Source organism: Mirounga leonina, unplaced genomic scaffold, assembly GCF_011800145.1.
Source record: "Mirounga leonina isolate KUSES-001 unplaced genomic scaffold, KU_Mleo_1.0 Mir_150, whole genome shotgun sequence".
Classification (NCBI taxonomy): Eukaryota; Metazoa; Chordata; class Mammalia; order Carnivora; family Phocidae; genus Mirounga; species Mirounga leonina.
In genome coordinates this window covers 15,756,087-15,768,376 of record NW_023270374.1, presented here as the reverse complement: position 1 = coordinate 15,768,376, position 12,290 = coordinate 15,756,087, and the positions used below count along the sequence as shown (strand labels likewise).

The following is a 12,290-nucleotide window of genomic DNA, read 5'->3' as shown; positions in this document are numbered from 1 at the left end:
GTTGGAAACTTCACCACACTCAGGCATCATCCTGCTCCGCATCACTCCTCACAGGGAAAGGAGGAGAACATAATACCTCTTTCCTTCCCAAGATGGATCACAACAATCCCTGGGGCTGGAAGGGTAACGTGTGGGTTCATCCATTTAAGGCAACAGGAGCAAGAGAAAATTTCTTAAAGGACTTCAGAGTTCTTTTAAACTAATCTTGCGTTCCTCTTCTTTGTACTCTGACTCAGTCCTCAAACTAAAGCATGCCCTGCAGAGCCAGACTTGAGTGATGTATCTCTGAATCACTTCAGATATTAAACTGCAGGACTCATGGCCCCAATTTAACAATTTGTCCTCCTTTGAGAAACTCAGCCTAATCTTGGCCTAGTAATATTCCCTGTATTATTGAACTGATAGCTTGGTGGATTTGCTGATCTAGAGGTAACTCCACAGACTCTTTGCTCCTAAATTTCATGAATATGTCCATTTAATGGAATTCCTTTTTATTGCCCGTAGGGGACTCTTGCCACAGACTTTTAGAAGTATGGGACTGTTGGAGAGAGAGCTGCTTAACGCAGTGCTTTCAATTTTGTTGGTCACTGGCAAAAACCTAGAATATGGAAAGGCAACAGAAAAGAGGGAGAAAAGGCAACTTACCTGACTTTGATTAGAGGGATGGACTTGGTACCCACATGGCAAGACAGCGTCCCCCAGATCTTCCTTCCATTGACCTTTGATCTCTGTCACTGAGGCAGGCATCTCCATGGCCTGTGGGCTCCATGGAAACTTCCAACTTTTTTTTTTTTTTTAAGATTTTATTTATTTATTTGACAGAGAGAGACACAGTGAAAGAGGGAACACAAGCAGAGGGAGTGGGAGAGGGAGAAGCAGGCTCCCCGCAGAGCAGGGAGCCCGATGCGGGGCTCGATCCCAGGACCCTGGGACCATGACCTGAGCCGAAGGCAGACGCTTAACGACTGAGCCACTCAGGCGCCCCGGAAACTTCCAACTTTTGACCTTACCCTCATTAAGTATTTCCTTGAGGCACAACTAGGAAACATATACTGTGACCAACAATAAAAATAACAATGATAGCGGCTAGAATTTTTACCTGCTCAATATTTTCCAGATGCTGTGCTCAGCACTTCACATTTGTCTCATTTAATACTCTCCACCCTAGAAAGCAAACTCTATTTAAGTCTCCATTTTGCATGTGAAATGAAGAAACTGATGATTAGGGAGGTTAAGTGGTTGAACTATTGTCTCCACACTGGAAAGCAGCAAAGCGAGAATTTGAACCCAAACCACCTGTGTCTAGCACCCATCCCCTTACTGCATTATTCTGTGAAGGACATCAGATGCTTTGGTAAGTAGACAAGTTCGCCTTGTTACATCAAATGCAGTGGTAGCCCATGGGATGTTACGAAAATCCCCATCGAGTTTGGATGGTATCCATACACTTGTTATCTGTACAGCTGCTAAGGAATGGTCCTCGATTCTTGAGAACTTGACCTACATACTACAGAGCAGAGTTATCTGTTGATTTCTTCGTCTGAACCTTTGATTCCAAGCTGACTCAGGTTGGCAAACAGGACCATCTGCTTTATCAGAGAAGTGGCAAACAAAGATGGTGTCTTCATCAGCTTGGGCCACTGTAACAAACTGGTATAGACCAGGAGGCTTAAATAACAAACATTTATTTCTTAGAATCTGGAGGCTGAATGTCCCAAGGTCAAGGTGCAGCAGGTTCCATGCCTCATGAGAGCCCCCTTCCTGGATTTCGAAGAGCCTCCTTGCTATGTCCTCACATGGTGGAGAGAGCCATCATTTCTCTCATGTCCCTTCTTCTACGGGACTGATCCCATCCCTGAGGACACTACCCTCATGACCTAGTCACCCCCCAAAGGCCCCACCTCCAAATTTCATCTCATTGGGAATGAGGGCTTCAACATAGGAATTTGGAGGGGGAACAGAAACATTCAGTCCTTTAATAGGTGGAAAATTACTTTTCTGAACATAATTTAGAGCTGGCCTTGGTAGATCTTCCCCTGCACCTCAGACACCACTGCACTTCATTCAGCCGATCCCATTTCTTCGTGCATGTTTAATAACCAGTAGATCCCAGATGGCTGAGAGAATCCATGTTGCTTTCCTTTGTAGAAAACAAACGAGCTTCTTGGAACCCCACATGACAGTAGAACGAACACCTAAAAGGAGATTTTAAATCTCCCTAAATCCAACTATCTGCATTTGTGTGGACTCTCAGAAGAGCTTTAGTGTGCCATTTTTGGAGGAAGTGTTCAAGATTCCTTAGGTCAAACAACAGAGAAAATTGCCCTTGTAAAATGTGCTGTGCTTGCCTGTTGCTTTTCAGGAGTATTTCTGAGCAGGGCAATGCATTTCATAGCTGCTTTTCCAGACCTTCATGCACTACAGAAGTTCCCATTACAACTGCGTGATTATGAGCTTACGAATGAATCCCTTCCTCTACATTAAATACACAGGGGACCCACTTTATTCAGATGGCTTTGGCAGTATAATTTATGAATTCGGAATTCTATAGTGTTTTTTGTGGGGTTTTTTTTTTCATGTTTTTTTTTATTCAATTACTTAGCATCTAGTGTATTATTAGTTTCAGAGGTAGAGTTCAGTGATTCATCAGTTGCATACAACACCCGGTGCTCATTAGTCCAAGTGCCCTCCTTAATGCCCATCACCCAATTACTCCTTGCCCCCACCGACCTCCCATACAGCAACCCTCAGTTTGTTTCTTGTAGTTAAGAGTCTCTTAGGATTTGTCTCCCTCTCTGTTTTTGTCTTATTTTTCCCTCTCTTCCTCTATGATCCTGTTTTGTTTGTTAAATTCCACATGAGTGAAATCATATAATTGTCTTTCTCTGATTGACTTCTTTTGCTCAGCATAATACCCTCTAGTTCCACCTACATCGTTGCAAATGTAAGATTTCATTTTTTTGATGGCTGAGTAATATTCCATTGTATATATAGACCACGTCGTCTTTATCCATTCATTTCTCAATGGACATCTGAGCTCTTTCCATAGTTCAGCTATTGTGGATGTTGCCACTATAAACTTTGGGGTGCAGATGCCCCTTTGGATCACTATGTTTTTATCCTTTGGGTAAATACCTAGTATTGCAATTTCTGGCTCATAGGGTAGCTCCATAGTGTTTCTATCATAAAACTATTAATAAGGCTAACATTTATTTAGTGCCAGTTTTGTGTTACACATTTTGGGGGGGTAGCAGAGGGAGAGAGAAAGAGAATCTTAAGTAGGCTCCATACCCAGTGCAGAGCCCAACTCAGGGCTCAATCCCGTGACCCTGAGATCATGACCTGAGCCGAAATCAAGAGTCAGATGCTAGGGCACCTGGGTGGCTCAGTTGGTTAGGCAACTGCCTTCAGCTCAGGTCATGATCCTGGGGTCCTGGGATCGAGTCCCACATCGGGCTCCCCCTGCTCAGTGGGAAGCCTGCTTCTCCCTCTGCCTGCTGCTCCCCCTGCTTGTGCTCTCTCTGTCAAACAAATAAAAATCTTAAAAAAAAAAGTCAGATACTTAACTGACTGAGCCACCCAGGCACCCTTTACAAGTGTTACACATTTTATGTACATTCTCAACTCCTCACAATATCCCTGAAGCCTAAGTAACACTGTCCACATTCTAGAAATTAATAAAATGGAAAAGAGGTGAATCCCTTGCCTAGAGCCATATAATTAGCTAATGCTGGTAACGGGCCTCATTTGCTTACGTCTAACAAACACTTTTTACAACTCACCACATTATTACTGTTCATTAAAAATGCATTTCACCTATTCCAACTACCCAAGGGTTTCCCAAATAATTTCAAATAATCAGAGCTTCTGTCTATAAACTTTCTGTAATTTTTCAGTCTATAATATCTCCCTAATATTTTCCATGGTCTCATCTGAACTATCTTCTAAGATGAAGGATTTACATGAATATTTTATTTGCCAAATCCATAAATCCATACTGAGGCCTACTCTACGAACACACTTGTCTTTCAAAATGAAAAAGGGAAAACGAGTGAAGGAGCGTGGAAGGATGTGTATCTCTTAACATAGGACACTCAGTGCCTCACCGCTATTTGAACTTGTTTATCCTAACACTGATTTTTTTCTTTTAAATACTTTTAAAATGGTAAGACTAAATATATATTGAGGTTTACTTAAGCACTCGGGTATTCTTGTAACAATTATATAAAAGAGCCCTACCATTATATTAACTTGTATCAGTTAAGAGTTCTGGATAGAAGTTCCTCTATTTTTCTCAACAAACTACCCACAAGTGTAGTGACTTCAGACAGCAGCCCATTTATTAACTGACAATTTTGGGGGTCACCAGTTTGGCCAGTGGTGGGCAGATGGGGGCGCTGGCTGATGTAGGAAAGCCTCTGCTGAGCCACTTCTCGCTGCTTTATGTGGCCTCTCATCTTCAGGTGAGCTAGTTATTCACCTGGTAGGGTTTCAAGAGACCAAGCAGAAGCATGTTGAGGCCTCAGCTCAGAATGGTACCTAATCACTTCCGCCTCGTTTTCCTGGCGAAAGCAAACCATCAGGCTGATCCAGATTCAAGGTCTGAGGACTCTACTTCTTGACAAGAGGAGTCACAAATTCACATCACTAAGTAGGGGGGATGGAGAGAGTGGATACAGAGAGAGAGAATTGTGGCCATTTTTGCAAAACATCTACCAACCATTTGTCAGGTGAGATAATTTATGCTTAAAAGAACACACCTTGACTAAATCACCTAGGTTTTAAATGGTGGAGTCAGGATGTGAATTAAATTCTGACTCCAGAACTCGATTTTTTTTTTTTTTTTTTAGTATAGTTGACATACAATGTTAAGTTAGTTCCTGGTGTGCAGTGTAGGGATTTGACAAGTTTGTACACCGTGCTGTGCTCACCGCAAGTGTGGCTGCATCTGTCACCATGTGATGCTGTTACAATACCATTGACTATATACCTTATGCTGTACTTTTTATTCCTGTGACCTGTTCATTCCATAACTGGAAGCCTGTATCTCCCAGTCCCCTTCTCTCATTTTGCCCACCTGCCAACTCCCTTCTCCTCTGGAACCATCAGTCTGTATTTATACATCTGATCTGCTTTTTCTTTCTTCATTTGGCTTTGGTTTTTTTAGATCCCACATATGAGTGGAATCATTTGGTATTTGTCTTTCTCTGAGTTACTTCACTTACCATAATACTCTCTGGGTCCATCCATGTTGTTGCAGATGGGATGCTCTCATCCTTTTTTATGGCTGCATAATATTCCATTTTATATATGTGTGTGATTGTGTGTACATATATACACACCGCAACTTCCTATCCATGTGTCTATCAGGGGACACCTGCACGGCTTCTACATCTTGGCTATTGTAACTACAAAGCTCCATATATCTTTTGGAATTAGTGTTTTCTTTGGGTAAATACCCAGTAGTGAAATTCACACTCCTAACCACTCTACCGCATTACCTCTGAGTTTTCCCACATTGATTTTTCTTTCTCACATCTTCTTGATGGTCTTAGTAAAAGGTTTTTAAAACCAGTCGTAATTCTATTAGAACACAAATATCTTGGCTTCCTTTGGGACTTTTTCTTTCTTTTCTTTTTTTTTTTAAAGGTTTTTCTTTTTTTTAAGATTTTATTTATTTATTTGAGAGACAGAATGAGAGAGAGAGCACATGAGAGGGGGGAGGGTCAGAGGGAGAAGCAGACTCCCTGCTGAGCAGGGAGCCCGATGTGGGACTCGATCCCGGGACTCCAGGATCATGACCTGAGCTGAAGGCAGTCGCTCAACCAACTGAGCCACCCAGGCGCCCGCTTTGGGACTTTTTCCACATATGATCCTTGAACCAAGAGGTGGAGGCTTTGTAAAAAAATGCATATTCTTGCATCTGAGACTTAATTATAATCTCCAAGAAGAGGTCTAGGAAATAAATTTAAGTAAGTGCCTCTCCTGCACACATTACATTTTGAGAATTGTTTCTTTAGGAATATTACTTGGTACTCTATTATGTCCTTTGATCCCTTAGTGGAAGTCCCTGTAATTTCCTGCAAGCTGAGGATGAGGCCTCCTTACAAAAACAGATTTTGACCTGTTGTCAAGCAATAATGATAAATACCCCCAGCCCTTCTGTGAAACAACACCTTACAACCCTAAGATGGGGCTAAGATTTGCCACCCTAAGGCCTTGGGTTATAAAGTAACCTACCGAGAAGGGAACCTGGCCCAGGCTATATCCTCCTAACCACAGCATCCAAGCCATCCACCTTAGCAGTTGGTAGCTGAGAGCAGAGACTCCTACTCAGTCCATATTATGACTGTAGGGCACTCTCAGCTCTCACACATCAGCCTAGGTAAGTAATGCCACTGCTTAGACCTACAGGGAAGGAGAGAATCCAAGAGCTAAATCCCAGTGGCTTAAGACACAGATGTATTATGCCAAAGAAATCATCTTTCCAACCTTGGTTAGCTACAGGGTGAGGAGGAATTGTGGTGTACGAGGATCTGCCCTCTGCAAGAGGGACACAGAAATAGGTGTGTGAGCTGCTTTTAGGATACCAAGCAGAAAAGTCAGGGATAATGACCATGTCAGCCCCCAGTGAGATTGGGCTATGAGTTAACATACCTGGAATTTGGCAGTTGGCAGTGGTCATTGGCCATTGCTTTTGACCCTGTGAGGGCAGCTGGCAATCAGACTCCTATGTGTCTCTCACTTTCTAGAACCACCTCTCTAATTTGAAATGGAAACTAGGGGGAATGGCTTTCAAGTGTCCATTAGATGAGAGAGAGCAAAAGCAGAACTAAGCAATAGTAATCTCCCCTAATGCGTGACTCACTGGCGTCCAACACTGGAGTTTCTTTCAGTAAGAAATGGGCATACTTTTCAATTGTCTGATGTGGTCAAATCCCTAGAGCAAATAAAATCCAAAGTTGGGTAAGTATCCCCAATAACATGTTAGAAGAACAATTACAACTTAAATTCCTACAGGGACCAAATAAGTAAATGAAAGAAGTTGGTTAGAGAGAGCAGAAGAGCATTCATTCCCATACAAAAGGCAAATCAGACTTAGCTTCCCACCACTGGTGCCTTGAGAGTCCATGGGCCAGCTTCATTCTCAAAAGGGGATTCATAAAATCTGAAATCTTATATGAACTTCCAGATCTTTAAATATTGGTCCCTAGTTCAGTCTTCTCTCCAAACACCATGTAGAGGAGGGAGAAATCTTACATTTGTAGGCTGGATGCATCCCTGGGGCCACCAGTTTGCAGCATCACCATCAGATGAGTCCAGTGAAATGCCTGAGAAACCGACCAATATTTGGCATTTCAGTAAAGCTACTGATGGAAAATTTGTTCTTTGCTATGCAAACAATTTAGCTGATAACATCAAGACTGCTGTTAAACTCATCAATTGTAATTAATGGTAAGACCTCAGTGCCAGACCCAAAACTCTGTTAGGAAGAGAGATGGCAGCCACCCACAGAGGCAGCTTACTGGTGACCTCAGAGTTGCATGCTGAGCAAACATGCCTTACTGCAATTTTTCAGCAATATCTGTGGTGCAGTCATTCACACCCACATCATTCATGCCCACGCTGCATCAGTCACAAGAATGAATTGCAGCAGAAGTCTGTACCAAAAGAAGCTGAATTTACTCTTAACTCCAATAAGAAACCTATAAATTCTGCTAAAGACTGTATATGTATTCTCCCCAAAAATAACCCAACTAAGATTGCCTTTTCAGTCAACACATCTAATTTTGGTACTCTTGACCTGAATGAATGAAAAAAATGTATGCCTCTTTGGTAGTGTCTCATGATTTAATTAAGGACCAAAGAATAGAACCAGTGATAGGCTTTTTCTGAGTTAAAATGGACGGAGAGACCATTTCCTGGCTCCTCTGTTGTACACTCCAGGAATCTGAGGCTTCACCACCATCACATAATTAGGAGCCCGTTCCTTCGTGAATGGAGAAGTGGTGTCTGGAAACCAGATTATCCTAACACACTTCTGTGACCACTTCCTACCACACAGGAATCATTCTGAGCATGTAGAGAAACACAGAGATACTTTTTCAAGACCAACTTTGTTATTTGTATTAACAGTAATCATTTCGATTCAATGTGCTTCTAATTTTCCATATATTTTTTTAAAGATTTATTCATTTGAGAGAGAGAGAGCACAAACAGGGAGAGGGGCAGAGAGAGAGGGAGAAGCATGCTGCCCACTGAGCAGGGAGCCTGATGCAGGGCTTGATCCCAGGACCCCGGGATCATGACCTGAGCTGAAGGCAGATGCTTAACCGATGGAGCCACCTAGGTACCCCCTAATTTTCCATATTATTCCTGCATACATTCGGTAACTTTGCAGCTCATAACCAACCCATGAATGAGGTTGGGCAAATGGATCTTGTTCAGTTTTTCTAAGAAAGAAGGTGAGGGCTGGAAAGATTTATATAAGTTTCACAAGGCCCCACTTGGCTAATTATTGACTGAGCTAAGACCAGAATCCAAGTGCTCCTGCTGTTTTCCCTTGCTATTTTTTCATTTGTACAACAAATATTTAATGAGCACCTGCTATGAACCAAGTTTTGCGTCATGTACCTCTGAACAAAGACTTGCCCTGCCTTCATAGAGAATATCTTAACCTACTGGAATCCATCGTGAACGCCTTTTGTCACAAACAGCCTCATTCCTCATCTCTAATTGGGTTAATAAGATTCACCAGAATATTTCCTTAAGAAATAGTCAACGTACTTCCAAGCTTCAAATCCTTTCCTTTTCTTGTGCTGCACTAGGCTATTTAAAGAACAATCTTCTCCACCCTCCCTCCCAATACTTGCAAGAAACAGGAAAGCAGAAAGATCACACAGGAAAGATGATTCTAATCTGTTTGAATCTGCACTTGCATAGAGTCCCTTATTTATTTGCCCAGGAAAATTAACACTTGGGCTGGGCAGGCGTGATGCCTTTAAATCTTAAAAGGAAGACTATTAGTAGGACATTTTAGTAGGCTCGTTGTTGTCCACACAATACAAGAGTAGTTAAATCCATTCAAATAATGAGATGTTAATGTGTTGATTCCTGAGGCAGCTGATTCAGTGTGGAGGGAATGTTTATTTATTTAATCATTCTACTTGCTCTCCCTTATCCCAAGTCACTCTCTGTATGTTATCATGGATATTGAATAATATGAACATGTTACTATATTTTGAATAAGGTGTAGCAGGCATTTGAAATGATTATTTACTTTTAGTCCTAACAACCTTGTAAACTAGGTATCGCTCTCCCACTTACAAAGATGAACAGATAGAGAGGCTAGATGAGTTGCCCCAGGATTTAAGCCTAAAGAACCCATGCCCTTAACCCAATCTACCACATTGCAAAAGCCCCGGCTGAAATGTGTTTATAACACAAAGTACACACATATTGGGAATGTGGCTAGATTTATGAGGCCTTCCAACCACAAATTAAGCAAGATACTGTTCCATACGATTCCCTGACCCCAAATCCACAGCCAGATAGCATCACCTTGGACCACTCTGTTGTCCCCATTGTCAGTTCCTGTCCTGAGAATCTCCCCACCCAGCACCACCCTGCTCCACGACTTCTAAAGGTATGATGGGGATTTGAAGTCAGCTGACAGTGACAACCCCTGGCAATTCTCACTGTTTAGCACGTTCCAAAAACGTGCTGGGTGTTTAGAAACCATGTCACATGTGAATAGTTATACTTAGCATGTGAAAGAGGGAAACTGTGGTAGCTGAACTTGGGTATTTGAGAACCAGTGTGTGGTAGGGGCTGTGGACTAATTAGGCGTCTCCAACAGAACAAAGACGAGTGGGTAGAAGTTCTGGGGAGAACATGTATGTGTCGAAGAGAGGACTTTGGGATGATTGGTGCTGCCCAGTAGTGGGCAGGGATGCCTTTTGAGGTGGGCATGTTCTTCAGGCTGAGGCTAGACACTCCCTTGTTGGGGATACCCCTGTACAAGAAACTCTTGTGTTGGGCGGGAGATTGGAAGTCCTTCCGCTTCTCAGAGTTGGTTACTCCTCGTTTTCAAACCTTGGTTCTGGGAAAGCTGTTGAGAATCGTGCCAGCCCAACATAGATAAAGTTTGTCAGCCACCCTGGAAGAGTCCAACTTGTGATGGCAGATTCTTCTCATTCAGGAGCATAGCACGATGCAGAAGTTGCACTGCACACAAGTTGACAAAATTGTGGCACAGTATGACAAAGAGAAGTCGACGCATGAGAAGATCCTAGAGAAGGCCATGAAGAAGAAGGGGTAATGGCTCTTTATTTCCTTCTGGAAGCTTTTTGCCTTTTTATATTTTGTCTTTCCCCACAGTTCAGTTAACTGCATAGGTCAAGGCAGAACTTAGTCTTGACTGTGTTTTCATCCCATTAAAAATTTTTCCTGGAAAATGAGAGACTCATTCAACTGAAGGCAGGGATTGAAGTAGAAAATAGGAGCTTTATTCCAGTTGGACAGCCATTGGTTGATGACACCGTAACTATGTCCCTCATGTGTTTTCCACTTGGGTATCTTTAAGGTGAATGGCGGGGGGAGAAGGAAGGACAAGCTAAAGTTGGGAACTTTTGAAATTACAGAAATCTTTTTGCATAGCCAGAAAATAGGTTTGATGCACTTGTGGGGAAAAAAATGCAATCTCGATTTTTAATATTAGAAGAATCTTTAGCTTATGCCAACAGATAAGACTGTTAAATAAACCCTATCAGTGCATTTACCATAAAAGATTTTTGTCTAGAATTAAGCCCAGGGGATGTTTCTGTGATGCCACAAGCTCTCCAAGTAACAGACTAAAGGGAGAGCATCCTTGGTGCCAGCCCTTGAGAAGTAATAGATTTGATGAGAGTCCTAGCATTTTTAGAATAATGCTTTTCTCAGAGACGTTCTCAATAAGATAATGAAGCATTCTCACTTAGGCCATAATACATCAGAGCGTATATGCTGAAGACAGAAGCTCGGGACCTGTTCTGGTTTCAGCAATGCTACAGATATTCCAAAAGGGAAAAATTATCACTGAAATAAGCAGTAATGGTTGCTGGGAAATTGCCTCGTATGTATTTCCTAGTCACAATGGAATAAGAAGCAAAAATTGCCCTATAATGCCAAGAAATGCTATTTTCTGCCTTGCTGGCTTGTGTAAAAGACAAAAATCTGGCTTTATAACCAGAAAGAATTTAAAAATTCACTTCCAGGCTGAGGACCTCTTTTCTAGTTATTATCTCCAATAATATTTTATTGAATAAATGAAAAATTAGCCTCAAGAAAAGCAGGAACCAAAATGGAAACTCTGACAACAGACCCTTCACAATGAAATCATTGTTAGATGTGAAGTGTCTCTTTGTGTAGTGGTTGAATTGAGTAATCACGATGTGGATGTTTTGTAAGGTGTACATCTATTACTAGAAATACTGATGTTGCCCAATGAGCCATGGCGTCCCATATTTGATGAACAAATTGTCTTCATTAGAAAGCTTTGGAGCAAGGGCCCATGGGAATGGGAAGATATCTAACATCTGGCACATGTTTATGATTTTCCATTTTCAGGGGAAGTAATTGTCTCGAAATGAAAAAAGAAACCGAAATTAAAATTCAGACACTGACATCAGATCACAAATCTAAGGTAAGAAAATGACTATTTTTACAGCAGGAACTTGCAGAAGATACTTTGTAATTTTTTAGATGCCTTACCTAACATAAATCAGAAATAACAGTAACCTGGGGCTGGTCTGGGAAGTCAAGAGATATCGTCATTCCCATTTGTTCCAGACTCACTGGCTTTGGGAAGGGCCATTTCCTGGAACATCTTTTTCTTCATATGTAGAAATATGCATATAGTCTGTCTATGCTGCCTGCCTCCTGCCTCTGGGGCATCAAGTGAAACAGGACAAATACTATATAAAATACAGAACAAGCTTCTCTAGAGAAGTAACATTAAACATAGAACAAAAAACCCACCCAACCTGAGGGTTGTTAGTAACTCTTTGATATTTATTCCATTCTAACTTTGCTGTTAGAATGGAATAAATAAAATCAAGAGCTGACATTCTAGGAGATGAGCCCAATTACTCATATTTCCCCCAAAACACAAGAAAATAGGAACTTGGGAGATTTATTAGTTTGCGGGCTTTTGGGGAACTGAGCACTAAGTTCCAGTCAAGAATGCAAAGAATTCTTCTAGCAATAATAGTTACAGAGGAGGGGTGGTACTCTTAAAACTCCCAGCTCTA

At 41.7% G+C, this 12,290-nt stretch overlaps 1 protein-coding gene across 8 annotated transcripts in view; it reads left to right on the top strand.

Annotated features, from left to right (window-relative positions):
- The window catches only part of PLCB4 (phospholipase C beta 4), a 410,588-nt gene that overhangs the window by 382,227 nt on the left and 16,071 nt on the right, over positions 1–12,290 (top strand). For all 8 annotated transcript variants that reach the window (XM_035005855.1, XM_035005853.1, XM_035005852.1 and 5 more), the window contains 2 exons: positions 10,202–10,317; positions 11,608–11,683. In XM_035005855.1, the coding sequence (XP_034861746.1) occupies positions 10,202–10,317; positions 11,608–11,683 (192 nt within the window). The remainder of the gene's footprint in view (positions 1–10,201; positions 10,318–11,607; positions 11,684–12,290) is intronic.